Here is a 19,967-nt window from a genome sequence, read left to right as displayed (position 1 = left end):
TGCCCATTTTTTAATTGGATTGTTTGTCTTTTTGTTGTTGAGTTGTAAGGAATCTTTATATATTCTGGATATCAAACCCCTATTAGATAACAAGTATTTTCTCCCAGTCTGTAGGTTGTCTCATCACTTTGTTGATAAAGTTCTTTGATGCACAGAAGTTTTTAATTTTGATGAAATTCAATTTATCTATTTTTGTCTTTTTCTGCTTGTGCTTTTGGTGTCGTATCTAAGAATCCATTGCTGAAAACTAGATCACAAAGCATTACTCCTATGTTCTGTTCTGATAGTTTATCAGTTTTAGTTCTTACATTTAAGTCTTTGATCCATTTTGAGTTAATTTTTATGTATGGTGTAAGGTAGTACCCATACTTTTTAAGTGGCTCAATACATTTTATTCCTCTCTTCGTAGTGATGAAAAACAAACAACAAACCACCACCTATGGCCTTAACCGTCTAATATCTGAGATTTTAGGACAGTCCAGCCACATCAGGTTCTTTTCACTGAAATGATTCCCAAGTGCTTAACTTTTAAGGAATATACTCTAAATTTAGTCCCTATTATTTCATTATATGTTGGTTTGTAACATTTGATCTCTTGCCATCTCTCACAATGATCACTTATTAGGAGCTAATTTTAGGAATTAGTGTGTATTTAAAATTCTTTCAAAATTTTTATAAAGAGAGAAAGAAAAGAGAAAAAAAGAGCCTATGGTGACTTTGACTTTTAACATTGGAACTCCTGGCATAGCCAGTGTCTGAGGCAACCTTGGTGGTCTAGCAATACTGCATACGTGTCTACCAACTGGACAGTAAACTGTATTTGTGGGTTCGTCTATGACCTCTCTCCTTTCTGCACTGCCAGTCTCCACTGTCATCGTTAATTAGTCTTCAGGTCTCCCATCTGTCTGCTAGAAAGCATCTTGGGCTAAGCCGAGTTAATAAATCGGAGCAGGACCAGTTGCCCGGCCACCAGAACGTGTGGCTGTGTGGAGACAGTCAGAGGGCAGGGCTCTCTGATCGTGTGGAGAAGTCTAATTCTAGCAGACCACATGGGAGTCCCAACCTGTGGCGGTACAGAGAGGACCGCCACCACCGAGCTCAACAGTGGTACTTGCTCTCATTTGTACTGGCTTTAGTTTCTGATTTCAAGACCACGAGGCTCAGAGGCCTGGGGGCTTGTTTTACATTTGCTTATTCTCTCCCCAGGAGTTTGCCCACATTCTTCAGTGAATTCTCCCAATGGGGTGGTGGCACTTCAGTAAAGGCATGAAAATCGTTGTCCCTGTGTTCTAAGCAGGAGATTCACCATGTGGCCTGTTGCCATAAATATCACACAGCATCTATGAAATGATTTGTCATAACTCTCACTGTGACATGTTTCCTAACCAGTTTTACTGAATCATACAATAAGTGGGCGTGGCTGCTAGTGCCAGGCATCCTGAAAAGCACTTACACGCAATATCTCATTCAATTCTCCTATCATACCTTTGAAAGAGCCCTGTTGATGCAGTGGTTAAGCACTGTTAACCAGAAAGAAAGATAGGTGGTTCAAACTCACCAGCCACTCCGTGGGAGAAAGTTGTGGCAGTCTGCTTCCGTAAAGATCACAGCCTTGGAAAACCAATGGGGCAGTTCTCCTCTGTCCAGCAGGGTCACTATGTGTAGAATCAACTCGATGGCAGTGGGTTTGGTTTGGGTTTTATCATGTCTTTGAGGGGGTCCCAACTTTGCTTATGAAAAAAACAAGCCACAGCCCAGGGTCTCCACTGTCCAATAAGGAGCAGTCAGAACCCGAGCCCAGGTAGGCCTCTTTCCAAGCACAAGCTCTTCCCCACCCCACTTAAGGCCCCGTGAAGTCTGGAGAGGTTTGATGGGCACCCCACAGGCCCTGTCACCACAGCTGTGACAGAGAGAGAGCTACGGTGACCAGCTCTTTAATCCAGCCAGAGTAGAAGTTCTGCTTTTGTAGTTGGGAAAATAATCTCTTCCTCTGGCTTTGCTTTGGCGAGGAGAAGTAACCTGGAAGAAATTGTCGTCCTGGCTTCGGTTATATCCTTGTTACCCAGGTGCAGGCATGCCTTACCTTTTATTATTTGTGTTTATGAAAAACAGCTCTCTGTAAATGGACTTGTTGAAATTTGAATGTAGTAGAGGGTTAAAGAATGTAAAGCTAAGCTGCCTCTTCGTGATTTGCTCAGATGCCAAGTGCATCTTTTAACTCTCAGGTCCTCGCCTTTCTTTTGCTACTAGAAAGAGTCCTCCACCTATTAACCGACGTAATTTTATGAGAGAAACAGAATCCCATGGGATGATGTAGTGAGATTATTAGTGAAGATGCATTGTATTTAAGAAATACTTAATTTATAAAAACCGAAAACCAAACCCGTTGCCATCGAGTTGATTCCGACTCATAGCGACCCTAGCCTGGTAGATTCGAACTGCCCACATTCTGGTTAGCAGCTGTAGCTCTTAACCACTATACCACCAGGGTTTCCACTTAATTTATAATTAATACTTAATTGTATTACCAGTAGAAATTATATGTAATTTATACAAAACCAAAAAAACCATTGCTGTCCTCACAGCAACCCTATACGACCGAATAGAACTGCCCCATAGAGTTTCCAAGGAGTGGCTGGTGGATTTGAACTGCTGATCTTTTGGTTAGCAGCCAAGCTATTAACCACTGTACCACCAGGGCTTCAGTTTATACAAAGGAGAGCTAAATAACAGTTAAAAATAAACCAATTAAATTTTTTAAAACTCTGTTATGAACAACAGAGTTTTGGTGTGTAATAGTAAAGACTCAAAACTTGTACCTGGAAAGAACAAATAGAAATATCAGGGCTGATACTAAAATTCAGTAAATCGAATATGAGACAAAAGTGTAATATAAATAGTTCTTCTTTTTGCCAAAAGTAGTCAGTTAGAAATGGGTAAAAAACAAAATGACAAAATTATAAACTATGTAAAAAAGTATATAAGAAAAATGTAGGCCTTTATAATAAATCTATAAAATTTTATTGAAAAACATAAAATAAGGACTAGATAAATCGAGAGACTTATCGCATACCTGGGTGTAAATATTTACTGTTCATCAGATGTCTGTTCTTTTCAAACTAATATACTCAAGTAATGCAGGAAAGGATTTTTTTTTTTCTTAAATGTCTCTAAATAATTAGTATCAGGCAGGTATTAATTTTGTAATTAAAAGAAAGTTCAAAACTATATCAGCTGGCATTTTCTTTATTTTATTGTGATAAAGTCGTTTGTTCCTACTGTAACATTCTCTTTCCTCTGCTACCACTCTAGTCCAGAGTACCACTGCTTTGAGAAGAGATTAGTGGTGGGAAGGCCGTAGCTCTCATTCAACTACAGATCCATCTCCTGGGAAAGAGGTGAAGGGAGGTCTGATAATAGTAGAGGTTATAAAGTAATTGTTGCAGAGAGGACAAATACGCTTACTAAAGAAAGGGACCATGTGGCTTAATGGATAAGGTGTCTGACTTCGGATCAGAAGATTGAGGGTTCGAATCCCTTCATGGTTGCTCGAGAGTGTCTGTGTTTCTGTTGGAAGAATCCCAAAGAAAGATAAGAATATGGAAAAAAGCAATGTTTTGAAATGATGATTTGCTGGTTTTGAGTGATTTGTTTCTCATTTGTTCCAAGGCAGGATTTGTATTTCTTTAGTAAGGTGGTGATTGTTCTTGTTAGATGTTGTGGCATCGAGAGTAGATTTCGACTCATAGTGATCCCACATGACGGAGTAGAACTGCCCCCCATAGGACTTCCTTGGTTGTAATCTTAGCAAAAGCAGATCACCTGGTCTTTCTCTTGCAGAGCTGTAGGGTGAGTTCAAAATGTCCACCTTTCATATAGCAGCTGAGCACTTAACCATTGTTCCACCAGAGCCTTTTTAGTAAGGTAGGCCATTAAAAAAAAAATCAATCTTTGCATCCCAGTGGACAGTGGAATGTTTATCAGGGTAGCTAATAGCAGATATTCCAGAATATACTATGTTATGGATTGAATTGTGTCCCCCCAAAATGTATGTCAACTTGGCTAAGTCATGATTCCCAGTATTACGTGATTGTCTACCATTTTGTCATCTGATGTGATTTTCCTATGTGTTGTAAATCCTACCTCTATGATGTTAATGAGGCAGGATTACAGGCAGTTACGTTAATGAGGCAGAACTCAATTTATAAGATTAGGTTGTATCTTGAGTCAATCTCTTTTGAGACATAGAAGAGAAAAGTGAGCAGAGAGACAAGGGGACTTCATTACCACCAAGCAAGAAGAGCCAGGAACACACATCCTTTGGACTTGGGGTCCTTGCGCTGAGAAGCTCCTAAGCCAGGGAAAGACTGATGACAAGGACCTTCCCCCAGAAATGACAGAGAAAGAAAGCCCTTCACCTGGAGCTGGCACCACGTATTCAGACTTCTAGCCTCCTAGACTGTGAGAGGATAAATCTCTGTTTGTTAAAGCCATCTACTTGTATTTGTTATAGCAGCACTAGATAACTGAGGCACACTGTATTTAAAACCTTTAGAAAATAGCAATGTCAGTAGACAGGGCCTGAATTTAGACTCTCCTGTGCTGAGATCTAGCATGCATGTCTCCTGACCTATCTGATGGATAACCTCTGAGAGTGTGGGTTTTTCTGAATTTGACTCAGAAAATGGCAAAGGGCTCCCTCGAGTCGTGCTGTCTTCTTCAGCACAGTCTTACAGACTCCCAGAATTATGTAGGATTTCAGCAATGTAGTTGGCAATTTTACATGATAAAAGTGGCAGGTAACTAATTTCATGGGACACTTGAGTGGCCTCTTTTGAATTTTCTGTGCTCTGGGACTTACATGTGTGTTGCTTTGCTAATGTTGTAATGTTCCAGGTTGCTAGTTCTGAAAATGCCAAATTATCGAATGGGAGTTTCCCAGAGTAAATGAAGACCTCTTTTTTCCAACCCTTTTTGTCCAAAATATGTTACCCTGTGCTTCTGTAGATTCCTCCAAAATCTGGAATGAGTGTTTCTATATTTTTTTAATCAGGTGGCATTATTTATTTATGGTGAAAATCCAAAGTTTCAGTATGCACCCTTGCACAAGGACAGGTCAGTAATTTCTGACGGTGGTCAACAGACAAATCTATAATGCTTGCTATAGCTTTGGAGGAATGAAGTCTTTCTTTCCCCAGTTCTTTCAGCAGCTGACACAGGCATCTAAAAACCTTGGGGAAATGCTTCTTGCGTGGATTATATACCCTTTGTGATAATGAACTGTGCATTATTATAGTTTCCATGTAGCCAAATCAGAACTATCCAGTTTGTGAGGTGGCTTGATTATGAAAAAAGCAATTCTGTTATAAATTCCAGATAAAAAGTGTCTGAAATAAAGCACATATAAAATTATTTCAAGTGTGTTGGGAAAATTCTAATGGGAAGGACAGGTAGATGGGAAACATGAAGAGCAGATATGGTCCTCTCTAACCGGGCCTCCGAAGTCTGTGAGAGGTACAAACGTTTAATGAGCTCAGTGGCTAACTGCAAGGGTGAAGGTTCAAGACTACCCAGAGGCACCTGGGAAGAAAGGCCTGGCCACATACTTCCAAAAAATAAGCCATTGAAAATTCTGTGAAGCACAGCTCTGCTCTGATACACTTGGGGTCACCATGAGTTGAAGTTGACTCAGTGACACCTGAGTAACTGATTAAGCTGGCCTCAGTTCTCATTCTGAGGTGTGTCTGTCACCCTGAGGGGTTGCCAATTTGACTGTTCATACAACCTGGATGCCTGAGAATTTCTGCAAAAACTATTTCCGGCTACTTTTGGGGTATGAATCTGAAGAGAATTAGGGCTCATAATTCCCTGGGACACTCCTGAAGTAGTTTTGCCTCTCTTTATTTGGGGGCAACCACGAGCAGAATACTTTTCACCTGTCTCAAGTCAGAGATTTTTGTGCATCTTTAAGAGAAAGCTGAAGGTGATTCATTTCCCCGTTCCTGAAGAGAGGTGTAGAGTAAATTTATTATTATTATTTCTTTGTTTACTTGTTTGTTTATCTTAGGGCTTATTTGTTCATGTTGTTTCTGGTTTTGTGCTTTTTTTCTGGAATGTGGATGAACATTGATAAGAATTCTGCACAATTGGTACTCAAGCGCTAAAAAGCCCAATGCCTGGCTCATAGTAGAAACTCAGCAAATGGGTGTTCTTCACTAAGCCTAATTCTGAGCTTCTCTTCACAGCCAGTGAGAAGCAGATGATGGTGGTATGCAAGGAGTCTCCAAAGGAATACCTCCAGCCTTTCAAGGACAAGTTAGAAGACTTCTTCCAGAAAGGTAGGAATCTTTGTCAGCTGCACACCCATGATACTTTGGAATATCTTCTATTGCACAGGTCTTTCTCTGAGGCTCCCTGCCCCGTGCACCACAGCTGACCTCAAACAGTTGTAATGATTCCATTCGTCCATCTTCCCATAGTGGTTACACACTCAGTGTGGATGGAGTTGTTCATGTTAACTGACATGTGATGTACATGCAAGGCTGATACAGTCAGGGACAGGTGGGTAGCAATTACCTTCCTGGCTTTATGAGTTTAGCAGCCTGGAGACTTGTGTTGTATTTTCCATTCCTTTGCAGAAAGGACAATTGGGGCCAGGTGGATGTCACATAGCCAATCACTCGGCACACATCAGCCCTTTGCAGTTAGTCAATGGAAGTGATATACATGAGACCCAGTGCGTTATTTAGAAATTTTACCAGGTTACGTGCCTTCCTCCAAGATTTTGGCAAAACTGGGAACTTTTTTGCTGATCAGTGTTAGTGAGCTTTGAAGTTTCATGCCTTTTGGATATTTCCTATTCTAATTTCTCAAATTCTACTTAAGATGTGGAACAAAAATAAAAGTGTGGAGTGGTTGGAGGGAGCATTTGTCTTTGCTAGAAAGCTAGAGGAAATGCATGTAGGAACATTTGGGGATGTGTCAACATGTTGTTTCTCTTACTGAATAAGGCCACGATACCACACCATCAACAAAACTGTTAATCAGGGTGAATCCATGAATTATGGCCAAACCACCTTGGGAACTGGCAGAGAAATTCTCAGTCCCTGAGTCAGAGGAACTCCATTCCAGCTGCTGCCTTGATGTGGAGGTCATTCAGCCCCTGCATGATGAGTGCATGTTAGCATTGAAGCCAGAGATGTCAGAGTTCTCTTCTGGCCATTGTGGAACCTCATATATGATGGAAGTCATGCTGTCAGGCAAAGTGCCATCTTGAGAGCAAGCAGGGATACCAACACTTAGGTGCTACGTGACTATAATTAGTAGGTTTTATAGCTGGCTTAGCAAAGTAAGCACATTGCTTTATAATGCTTTATAATATGTAAATACAACCTAAATGGTGTGTAGAAACATATAAAATATTTTTCTTTGCTTATCCCTAATTAATCATTTCGGCTTCTGACATACGTAGAATTAATTTGAAATTAGACTCGTACTTAGATTCTATCTTTACTTTTAATTGCTATTTTTCTTTGTCTGAATAATTCTGCAGTGTGTATGTATGTATACCTGGGTGTTATCTGCCTGTATGCTGTAATGCCTTTGTAATATTTTTCTTCAAACAGGCTAGCATCTTAAAGCATTTGTAGTGTGAATCTTATCCTTTTTATTAAAAAAGAAGATAAATATGGATAGATTCAGAACCTTGGAAATCATCTTCAGTGACTTGGGTAAATAATTTGCAAATCACAGTTTGGAGTTATACGTTAGCTTCTTCTCTGCTAAGTTTCTTAAGAAACTTTTGCTGTGCTCAGAGAGAAGAAATTGGTGAGACAAACTGGATTGTGTTTTAGGGAAACAAGGGTGTGGCCACAGAGAGCTGCTCTAAGAAAGCCCTGGAGCAATGCTTCTCAACCCTGGCTGCACACTGGAATCACTTGGGGAATATTTAAAACATCTTGACACCAAGGCCAAACTCCAGACCACTGCCGCCAGCATCTCTGGGGATGGGACCAAGCATCAGCATTTTTTTTTTTTACTTCCCTTCCCATGTGAAGCCCAAGTCCAGAACCACTGTTGTCAAGCTCAGTTCACTTTTTAATGTGTATTCAAAGGTATTTGTTCAGAACCTGCTACATGTTAGGCGCTGTGGTAGAAAATGGGAATACTAAGACAAATCATTTACTTCCTATCCCTCTCCCAAGGACTAACTGAATACAATCAGCTCCCCTTTAACCAACATAATGAAGGGAAAGTGGGAAGGATATTCGGGATAAGTGCAAATCGTGATTAAAACAAAATCAGTTAAAAAAGGAATTTTTGGCACAAAAGGAATTTAAAGGAAACGTTTACCATTCTATGAAAGAATTTAAAAATATAAAAATTAAATATTGTAGGAATCTTAAACATCTCAAAATTGCTTAATGAAAAGGACCACTGTCCAATAGCCTGTTACTATTATCTCATTTCTTAACTGAGCTGGTCAGAAACACAGTCCAGTATGGCAGCCACTACCCACATGTGGCTGATGAACAACTGAGATGTGGCTGCCTTGAATCAAGATGTGTTGAAAGTGCAAAACACATACTGGATTTTGAAAACTTTGTACAAAAAAAAAAAAAAAAACAGTAAAATATTTCGTTATTTTTTTAATATCGATTACACGTTAAAATCAGTATAGGGCTGATACATTTGTTGCTTTGCTTATAGTAAAAGTTCCAGAATGCTAGCTTTGAAAATGACAGGTGATTGAATAGGAATTTCCCAAAGTATATAAAAAAAACTCAAACCAAACCCATTGCCGTCAAGTCAATTCCAACTCATAGCAAGCCTCTAGTATATAAAGTATATAAAGGCTCTTTTATTTACTTGCATGGATAATATTTTAGATCTGTTGGGTTAAATAAACAAAATATATCATTAATACTAGTTTACCTATTTCTTTTACTTTTTCTAGTGTGGCTACCAGAAATTTTTTAATTATTTTTGTGACTCATTATATTTCTCTTGACAATGCTGGTCTAGAGACATGGTCCTTAGGCCTTCCTCATGCCATTCCTTCACTCTCTGTGTCACATTATTCTCCACTTTGTCAGCTTGGAACTCGGGCTGTTAGAATGCAGTGTTTCATGAACTAACCCCATTTCCACTTTTGCTCTGGATCTGGCCATGGTTTGGCTCTCAAGTAGGTCCACTTAACTAAGGGAGGAGATGGCATTCTACTTCATCGGGATATGAGTCTGATGATTCAGAGGGTGAGGCTTTGCCAACTTGCAGTATATTCAAAATATTGCATGGCTACTCTTGAGTTGCAAATAATACTCCCTTTTTATGTAGCTATTTCACTGATTCATAGAAATTTTAAGATTTTCACCCCACCACAAATATGTACTATCCACCCTTGGATAATTAAAATATTACTACAGTAATTATTATGCAGCTTAAGTATTTCATGTAGTATAAGATGCCAGTCATTGTAAGAGGCACCATTATTATATGTACTACTAAGAAATAAGGAGCCCCAGTGACACTATGGTTAAGCGCTCAGCTGCTAACTGAAAGGTTGGCTATTGGAACACACCCAGTGGCTCTACAGGAGAAAGACCTTGACTTGCTTACACAAAAATTACACCCCCAAAAACCGTATGGGGTAGCTCTACTTTGACACATGGGGTTGCTCTTGAGTTGGCATCAACTCGACAGCACTCAACAACAACACTAAGAGGGAAAAGTTGCTGCCAGTTAAACTGTGGTATCTCATAGATTATAAGAGATGCTAAAATGTAAAAATTCCATCAATTTTGGAATTAATGAAATACGGTACTATTATTATGTATATAGGATCAGAGAGGAAGAATGCCTAATACTTCCAAATAAGTCAGGGAAGACTCTCAGCAAAGGAAATATTTTTCTTCATACTTGAAAAAGAACAAAGATGATGATGATGACAACAATGATAACTAACATTTACTGAGTGCCTCTATATGAGGATGCTATGGGGAGCAGGTCACCCTTCTTATTTAGTTCTCATGACAACCCTCTGAAGTAAGCGCTGTTATCACCCTACCATACAGATAAGGAAACTGAGGATTAGAAGGTCTCAGCAGACAAAGTTGTGAAGGGAATCCCAGGCAGAGGAAAAGCACCGCATGTCTTAGAAGGATGAAAGACATGGCAAGAGATTGGGTGTAGCTAGATCACAAGGCATATGGGAAGACCATGAGACCAGAAATGGAGGGAAGAGTCTACATGACTAGCTAAAAAATCTCAACTTTGCTTGTAGGCAACAGAGAGCCTATGAAAAATAGTATGCATGGGAGTGAAATGGTCACATTGGGTTTGTTTGTCTTTGAGAGGGGGATCATGTTGCTGTTGTCCTGACAGCAATTTAAAGAAGGGTTAGAAAAGTAAGAGATCAGTCCATTAAGCTATTTTATAGCAATCCAGGCAAATGATGGTGTCTTAGTTATCTAGTGCTGCTATAACCACAAGTGGATGGCTTTAACAAATAGATTTCTTCTCTCACAGTCTAGGAGGCTAGAAGTCCGAATTCAGGGTACCAGCTCCAAGGGAAGGCTTTCTCTCTCTGTCAGCTCTGGGAAAAGGTCATTCCCAGCAATCTTGCCCTGGTCTCAGAGGTTCTCAGTGCAGGGACCTTGGGTCCAAAGGACACACTCCCCTCGTGGTTCTTTATTCTTGGTGGCATGAGGTCCCCCTTCTCTCTGCTCAATTCTCTCTTTTATATGTCAAAAGAAAATGATTCAAGATACAACCTAATCTTATAGATTGAGTCTTGCCTCATTAACATAACTGCCTCTAACCCTGCCTTATTAACATCATAGAGGTAGGATTTACAACACATAGGAAAATTATATCAGATGACAAAATGGTGGATAATCACACAATCCTAGGAATCGTCACCTAGCTGAGTTGACATACATTTTTGGAAGACACAATTCAATCCACACCAGATGGTAAGGACTTGAGCAAAAGCGGTAACAGTAAAAATAAGGAAGGAACATACTTATAAAGCTTTTAAAAGGAGTTCCAGAACTAGATAAGCCATTGGAAGAAAGGAAAGAGAGGAGAAAAGGATAATTCCCATTTTCTTGCATATACAATTGGCTGGATACTGATAAAGAAGACCAGGTTTGGGATGGAGTTCAACATCTGGAGGTAAACTTTGGATATGTTAATTTTGACATATATATGGGACACACACAAGTATAGTTGTTGAGTTGCTGGAAGAGATCCGAATGAGACTTTAAAGGTAGCAGTTTAAGCCATAGGAATGAATGAGACAGCCCTCAAGAAGGAGTGTAGAATGAGAAGGTCCCTGAAGCATTGGACTATCTGAGCACAGGGTATAATGTAATAACCACAATTCAGAGAAGGGATTCCTGTGCTTCTATAGAACAGCTTATACAGAGTATTTGTCAGGAACACTAGTTTTCTGTTAGGGGCCCCTGTTCATAAAAGGAGCCCTGGTGGTACAGTGGTTAAGCACTTGGCTGCTAACCAAAAGGTTAGCGGTTCAAACCCACCAAACACTACCAGGGAGAATGCTGTGGCAATCTGCTTCTGTAAAGATTACAGCCTTGGAAATTCTATGGGGCAGTCCTGTTCTGTCCTATAGGGTCACTGTGAGTTGGAATCAACTCGACCGTAATGGATTTTTTTGTTTGGATCATTCATAACTTCTTTAGCAATTGCGTTATTCGTGCCTGAGAAATCACATGCATTGTGACTCAGTTGATTCATGGACAGGCTTATTTTTACATGAGCTGCAATTCAGTTCTTTTAACAATCATGATGATTTAATTTTTCTTTTGCAAATCATATCCTGTTGCTACACTTGTGTCTGTCTTGTCCTTCCCTTCTCAAAAATGCCCTTAAATAGTGTTGTTCAACAAAACCATGGTGCTTGTCCTTAGCTAATTTCATTTCCTGAGCAGAATTGAAAGTAATTTTAATGGCAACACTTTTCAGAGTTGCTGTCTCCATGGCATCTAAGCCTTCTTCCTTACATGTTTTTCTTTTCCACAGTAGGCTCTTGTTGATTCCAGTTTACAGCTCTGGCCAGAGTCACCCTGGGCAGGCATTATTTCGGCTTATGTTTTCCCAGCCTCAGATCAAACATGGTCATAATGATATGGCCTTCAAAAATGTGATGCTCACATTAAAAGTCCCCATAAACATGGCAGGGATTCTGTAATTGAAAGAAAGTGCAGAGTAACTGATTACACCCCAGGTAGAGATCTTGTAGGTGGTCTTTTCGCATTGTTAAACTGGTCATTTGTATTTATAGCTTTGGCAGGGAGGGCTGGAACCTAAACTGGCTCTAACGCCAGCACTCCCACATTTGGCCCTATCTCCTGCATTAATTTTACCTGGCATTCATGAATGGAACCAAACTCAAAATGAGTCTGAATGAACCAGGCTGGTCTGCATTTATCAACTCTGCCCTCTAAGGTGCTTTGACCGGCTGAGATTAGAGACGTTCTTAACTTCAAGAAACTGTTTTCTAGTCAAAAAACGAATGAATAAACGAACTTACCAAGCGGGGAAGGTGTCCCCCCCTACATCGAATGCTGCAAAGAGAATTATATAAATAGCTGAATACTCCATTATGGCTGGCGCCATATCTGCCTGTCATATTCACTTTCTTGTCCCAACATACTATATGCTCAGCGCAGCCCACAGCAGGTGTTAATAATCATTTGTTGAATTAATGAACAAACAGCCCAAATCTTGTAAAGTGCCTGGAGACACCATATGTGTGTGTGTGTGTGTGCTTTCTCCCTCTGTACGTTTCCTGTTTAAATCCTTTCAGAGTTGGTAAATCATTCCAGATTCTGGTAAGATGCATTTTTGGTATGAATGCATACCTTGTAGTCAGCCCTCTTGGATGCCAAAACATCTTTCTATGTTGGTGTATGCATATAATCCATTCTTAAGAAATGCTTAGGTCAGATTAGATTGACAAAGGCCACAATTGAACCTCCAAACTGCAGAATACGAATAGGGTATTAGGCAATCTCCTCAGTACATCTCCCAAAAATGTGGAAACAAAACCATCTGAGTCGTTATATTTAAGCATTAAGGTTACAGAGATCAGGAAGAGTCAATGGTCCAGACAGTGTGACCTGTGAGAGGAAATAGCTCTTGCATTCTTTGCAGAGCACAGAGAAGGAAGAATTATGGCTGGGAGAACATGTGCTCTGCATGGGCCAAAATGGGTTCTTGAGTAACTCACTGCCATTCAAGAAAGTACAAGCATGGATATTCTAACCCATCATCAAATGACCAACACTGAAGATGGCCTGTTGTGATCTTTGGATCACTGAAGTAAACAAGCAGTAATCCTTGGTGTCATGGATTGAATTGTGTCCCCCCCAAAATATGTGTCAACTTGGTTAGGCTGTGTTTCCCAGTATTTTGTGGTTGTCCTCCATTTTGTATTGTAATTTTATGTTAAAAGGATTAGGGTGGGATTATAACACCACCCTTACTCAGGTCACCTCCCTGATCCAAGGTAAAGGGAGTTTCCCTGGAGTGTGGCCTGCACCACCTTTTATGTCTAAAGAGACAAAAGCAAAGGGAAGCAAGCAGAGAGTTGGGGACTTCATACTATTACCAACTGCCAATCTCACACAAAGCATCCTTGTCTTTTCCTGAGTAAGAATACACACGAAAGACAAACTTTATCTTCAGCAAGCTTTATTTTGCATGAGTCAAGCAGAAGGAGTCAGGGGAGATCTAAGCCTCTCCAAAAGACTGACTCAAAAAGGAAAGCAAGGCTAGGGTTTATATGGGTTCGGTGGAGATAACAGAGTAATGAATATTTAGTGGGCTTCTTTCAAGGGGCGGGTACTTCTGAGAATGGTGGCGTATGTTAATTAGGTTGTGGGCGCATCTGGAATCTAAGATGGAACCCACTGATATTCAAGATGGAGTCCTCTCGGCAGCCCTTGGCATCACTAATGGGATATAGCGCACGTGCACTTGATCTTTGGCACTACATCGCCATCTTCAGATAGTTAAGGAAGGTCACACAGCAGTCACACTCTGCTCCTCTGCGCATAGGGAGCCTGCAAAGGAGGACGGGACTAGAAAGACACTAAGAAGGAGATTGTAATTCACTGGGCTGCCCCAATCCTATCTTCATGTTGACAGGGTGGGTTCCTGTTTACCCAACTTCTAGATGGTAATCTTTTTAAAAGCTCTTTTGTTCCACCAGCACAGTTAACCCTATCTGTCTCAAGATAGATAGGATGTGGTTCCTGTTTACCCAACTTCTAGATGATAATCTTTTAAAAGCTCTTTTGTTCAGCCACCGGCACAGTTAACCCTGTCTGTCTCAATACCACCAAGAAGGCAGTGCCAGGAGCAGAACGTGTCCTTTGGACGTAGAGTCCCTGCACCTGAGAAGCTCCTCAACCACGGGAAGATTGAGGACAAGGACCTTCCTCCAGAGCTGGTGGAGAGAGAAAGCCTTCCCCTGGAGCTGACACCTTGAATTTGGACTTTTAGCCTGTTTTACTGTGAGAGAATAAATTTCTTATTGTTAAAGCCATCCACTTGTGGTATGGCAGCACTAGATGATCAAGACACTTGGAAAGGGGAGAAACCTATCTTATCAGAGGTTTATTAAGAGGACTCTTATCTGAAACAGTTTGAATCACTTTTTTTTTCCAGATTTTTGCAAAGAGACTGTATTGTTCCCAGGAAGGCAGTCTATGCCTGTCTCCTTCTTCTTCCTCTCCTTCCTCCTCCTCCCCTCCTGTCAGTTTCCCTTTCTCCCTCTCTCTCTCTCCCTTTGTCCCCTCTCCATTTCTGGCTAGGCATCTAATAGTTTTTGTCTTCTTAGTAACTCTACTCTTCTTTTTCATTCTTGCCAATGAAAAATTTTGCAAAAAGAAGAAAAACTTCTAAATTATTTTTATGTATATGTAATACTGATATTAAAACCTGAAAAAAAAAAAAGAATAAAAGCAAAACCTACAGACTGGGGGAAAAAATTGCCTATGACATATCCAACAAAGGTCTAATCTCTAAAATCCGTAAGAAAATTCAGCACCTCTATAACAAAGAGACAAATAACCTCATTGAAAACTGGGCAAAGGATATGAACAGACACTTCACCAAAGAAGACATTCAGGCAGCTAACAGACACATGAGGAAATGCCATTAGAGAAATGAAAATCAAAACTATAATGAGATACTATCTCATCCTGACATTACTGGCACTAATCAAGAAAACAGAAGACAACAAATGTTGGAGGTTGGAACTCTTCTGCGCTGCTGGTGGAAATGTAAAATGGTACAACCACTTTGGAAAACTATATGGTGCCTCCTTAAAAAGCTAGAAATAGAAATAATAGAAATACTGTACAATCCAGCAATCCCATTCCTAGGAATATATCCTAGAGAAATAAGAGCCGTCTCTCGAATAGACATATGCACAGCCATGTTCATTGCCGCATTATTCACAATAACAAATAGATGGAAACAACCTAAGTGCCTATCAACAGAGGAATAGATAAACTTTGGTACATACACCCAATGGAATAGTGCACAAGCATAAAGAACAATGATGAATCTGCAGAACATCTCACAACATGGATGAATCTGAGGGCATTATGCTGAGTGAAATAAGTCAATCACAAAAGGACAAACAGAATATGAGGCCACTATTATAAAAACTGAAGAAAAGGTTTGCACACAGAAAGAAACAATCTTTGATGGTTATGAGGAAGGGGAGGGTTGGGGATGGAGAAACACTATCTAGATAGTAGGTAAGTCATAACTTTGGTGAAGGATAAGACAGTACACAATACTGGGGAAGCCAGCACAACTTGACCAAGGCAAAGTCATAGAAGCTTCATAGACACATCCAAACTCCCTGAGGGAACCAATTATTAGGATGAGGGCTGTGGGGACCATAGTTTCAGGGGACATCTAGATCAACTGGCTTAACATAGTTTATAAAGAAAATGTTCTATATCCAACTGTGGTAAGTAGCATCTGGTGTCTTAAAAGCCTGAGAGTGGCCATCTGAGATACATCTACTGGTCCCACCTCATCTGGAGCAAAGGAGAATGAAGAAAACCAAAGACTCAAGGGAAGGATTAGCTCCAAGGACTAATGGACCACCAACCACCACAGCCTCCACCAGACTAAGCCTAGAACAACTAGATGGTGCCCAGCTACCACCACTGACTGCTCTGACAGGGATCACAATAGGGGATCTCAGACAGAGCTGGAGAAAATGTAGAACAAAATTCAAATTCACAAAAAAAAAAAAAAAAAAACCAGACTTACTGGTCTAACAGAGACTGGAGAAACCCCAAGAGTATGGCCCCCAGATATCCTTTTAATTCAGTACTGAAGTCACTCCTGAAATTCACCCTTCAGCCAAAGATTAGACAGGTCTTTAAAACAAACCATAACACATGTGAGGAACGTGCTTTGTAGTTCAGTCATGTATATGAGACTAAATGGGCACACAAGCCCAAAAGCAAAGATGAGACAGCAGGAAGGGACAGGAAAACGGGACGAATGAAAATGGGGAGCCTGCGGTGGGAGAAGGGGAGAAATGATGACACATCACAGGGTTGGCAACCAGTGTGCACCAAAATAAAATGAAAACTACAGACCAATTTCACTTTATAGTTTTAAAATCTTAAATAAAACATAGCACATTTCATGAACAAATGAAATTTATTCCCAAAATGTGAACATGGTATGATACCAGAAAGCCTGTTAATTGTTATTAATAGTTGTAAGGACAAAAATCATAAATTTTTGTAGAGCCTTTTCCAGAACAGCAGATATTTAGACATACACTTGCGCGCGTGCGCGCACACACACACACACACACGCACACACGCCCCATACACACAAATGATGGCTCTAAGCTCACGAGACCAGATTGCTTTAGTAGAACAAAGACTGTTCCTTAAATTGATAATTTACAAGTTTAGGTAGAACCTTTAACCATTTAGGTATTACTAGGGCCCACCTCGTGATGGTAATGTTAAATAATCCCTTCATTTCCCTTTGTCATGGCAGAATCCAAGATCATTTGATGAAATTCTTGAGCTGCAATTTCAGTAACCCCTTTTTGATGAGTAGAACATCCCCCTGGTAGAACAGAAGTGTAGGGGATTGAGCCAAGTGAGCCAAACTCTTCTCTCTCTATGTATAGGCTTTCTTGTCCACTTATCAATTCTCCCATTTCATATTTCATTGATATGTTTATTATCTCATCACTACCCTCTGTGAGAAACACCAACTTCCCTCTTGAGTTTTCAATTCAGAATTTTCTTGGATTCAACAGTCAGTGCATAGTGCTTCATGTCATCTTTGCAGCAATCCTGTGAGGCTGATTTTGTCATTCTTACTTTCCAGTAAGGCAACTGAGTCTGAGGATTTAAGTAACTTACTCAAGATCAGTGTGATCACAATCCCGGTGTTGTTACTGTCCTATCCTGATAACTTGGAAAATCACTTATTTTCTCTCTTTACCAAGATCCCTGTGGGTAAATAGAAATAAGTGTTTCCTCTCTCCATCTAGCTTAGCCCCAGGGACTCAAATTCCTAGAGTCCTAAAAGACACCTTCCTACCTTTCCAACAATAACAACAAAGATTTTGATTGTTCTTTGTAAAGAATTGTGGTGACAAGTATTTTATGGAATCAGTATTGAGCCCTGCATTCTTGCATAATAGTTGTTTTCATGATAAATTGCTTCATGTAATTTTTGGCCCAGCTACCACTTCCTCTTTGGATTCTTTACAACTGTCATCGAGTTTTTAATCAGTGATTGATTGCCCTTGCTATCACATGACTTCTCTTCGCCTTATCCAATTATTGTCTTCTCTGCAATGGGAGAACTTAACACCTAGATTGCCTTCTGTGAGTTATTTTGTAGAATACATATGCTAGGTAGTTTTGCAGACAATGGAAAGATCTCAGTCTTTAAAGTAATACAGGCCTCTCTCTCCTGCAGAGTTCATTTGGTTTTAGAGGAATCATGGCAGCACTAATAGGAGCTCAGGACTAAATGAGATAATGTATGCGGCGCATATATAGCACAGTCTTGCTTTATACATGTCAGCTGCTACTGCTGTTACATTCTCAGTCATTTTATCACGGTCTGATGAGATGGCTCAGAGGGGCATGCTTAGAAAGTCAGTCACAAAGATTTACTTTCCCAAGGGTGAGAATAGCAGCAATTCGGGTTCAAATAATTACTAATCACAGAGAAAGGTCTTAAGTACTACAAGGAAAGCCGTGTTCATCTTATTTATCTCCTCTAAAAGCCAAAAGCAATGAATATAAGCTGGCTTCCTCTAGAACTTGAACCTTCCCTTTTGTGTTAATTACAATTTATAGACCACCAGTATGTAATTAGAGTGAAAATCAGTAAGTAGAGTTAGCCTGAAAGGTACCAGATATGCATGGAGCTTCTTTACAGAATTGCATTCGTTTGTCATTAAAGTCTTTTATTTTCAAGCATTGTTGTAATTTCTGTAGTTGTATGTTAATGCCAGAAGGGACTTACATAATTCCACTAAAGATGGCATGTCTTATGGCTCACATACTATGGCTACCAAAATCCACAATATTACCATCTAGTGGCAGCTGAATTGAACTGCGAGCACGTGATCCTTAAACCAAAAAAGCCAAACTTTCCCTTGCATTCGAGTTGATTCTGACTCATAGTGACCCTAAAGGACAGAGTAGAACTGCCCCACAGGGTTTCCAAGGAGCGCCTGGTGGATTTGAACTGCTGACTTTTTAATTAGCAGCCATAGCTCTCAACCAGTATACCACCAGGGCTTCCACATGATCCTTGGGACCCACCAAGAGTCTGAGTACCTTGTCCCAGTGGCTACATTGTAGAAAATAACAGTAAATGCCACTAGAGTAAACAGGTCTAAATATCTTCGATAATTGCTCGTCACCATGATACTCAAACTCTGCTTTCTAGCAGACGAGAGAATCAGATTTGCTTTTCCTTTTTTTTTGAGAAATTGCAACTTTAAGAAGTTGTAAGGTGAGGAGGTAATCATTTAATCCCTTACTCATTTTGTTAATCATTTGAATACAGAAGAAATGAGCCTTCCTTTTTCTACCAGTTTTTCAAATGTAAGTTTTGGTTTATGTATGCCATTTTTCTTCTGAAAAGTAAACGTGTGTTTGAGTAGATCAGAATGGGTCTAAACAGGGCTCAGCAGTGGTTATCTCACTTTGTCAGCTTGCGTCCTTTTACAAATTTAGCAAATATTAAGTGCCTAGCTTCTTGAATTGCCGGGCCTTGATAGCATGTCCTTATCCCGCCCCCGAATCAGGCACCAGGATCTTTGTTATTTTCCCCTCTGCCTCTCCCCCTAACTTCTACCAACTTGTTGACATTCAAATTATTCATTGAAATGAACAAACCATCTGCCTACTGAGCTCCTCACACCATCCCAGTTCCTTGCCGAAATAAGAGATGAAGTACAGGATGAGTAATTGTAGTCTAATAATTCTACAGTAATTCTAGGGAAGTGGTACATAATCAGGTAGCTAATACGGAAATCCACTGAAAAATCTATTTGCAATTTCTGTTCTTACAAGGAGGGCACTATCCTTCCCTTAATTTTTTCCCTTAGGTTTCATAAGTCTAGGATTAGGTCTAATTACTAACATAACATACGCACGTGATCATCTGCTTTCTTAACCTTAAGCCTCCTGGCATTGGTTGCCAGTTTATCGTCATGGCTGTAGCATTAATTGTAATTGGTCTGAGCTTCATGTGGTGAAATAGGTTCCAACATGTTGGCGGCAGTTAATAGATCTAGGTAGTCCTGGGTAAAATTCTGGGGGTGGGTTTTGCATCTTTCAAATTGTTTTCGCAGTGTTTCTGTGGTAGTCTCCTGGAAGACTGTAGTGAAAAGCGGGTGGCTTTGGAATTGCACA

The 19,967-nt window shown here is 40.1% G+C and overlaps 1 protein-coding gene and 1 non-coding gene across 2 annotated transcripts in view; both read left to right on the top strand.

Moving 5' to 3' along the window:
* Window positions 1-19,967, top strand: part of LOC100656530 (formin-1) — a 381,454-nt gene that overhangs the window by 261,650 nt on the left and 99,837 nt on the right. Inside the window, exon 13 of the mRNA XM_003418636.4 lies at window positions 6,246-6,338. Within this exon, the coding sequence (XP_003418684.1) occupies window positions 6,246-6,338 (93 nt within the window). The remainder of the gene's footprint in view (window positions 1-6,245; window positions 6,339-19,967) is intronic.
* On the top strand, window positions 3,476-3,548 carry TRNAR-UCG (transfer RNA arginine (anticodon UCG)). The gene has a single exon. It is a non-coding gene; the product is annotated as a tRNA-Arg (tRNA).

The sequence above is a fragment of the Loxodonta africana genome, chromosome 10 (genome assembly GCF_030014295.1).
Source record: "Loxodonta africana isolate mLoxAfr1 chromosome 10, mLoxAfr1.hap2, whole genome shotgun sequence".
NCBI classification, from domain to species: Eukaryota; Metazoa; Chordata; class Mammalia; order Proboscidea; family Elephantidae; genus Loxodonta; species Loxodonta africana.
The sequence above is the reverse complement of the archived record's forward strand: the minus strand, read 5'-3'. Positions and strand labels throughout refer to the sequence as shown.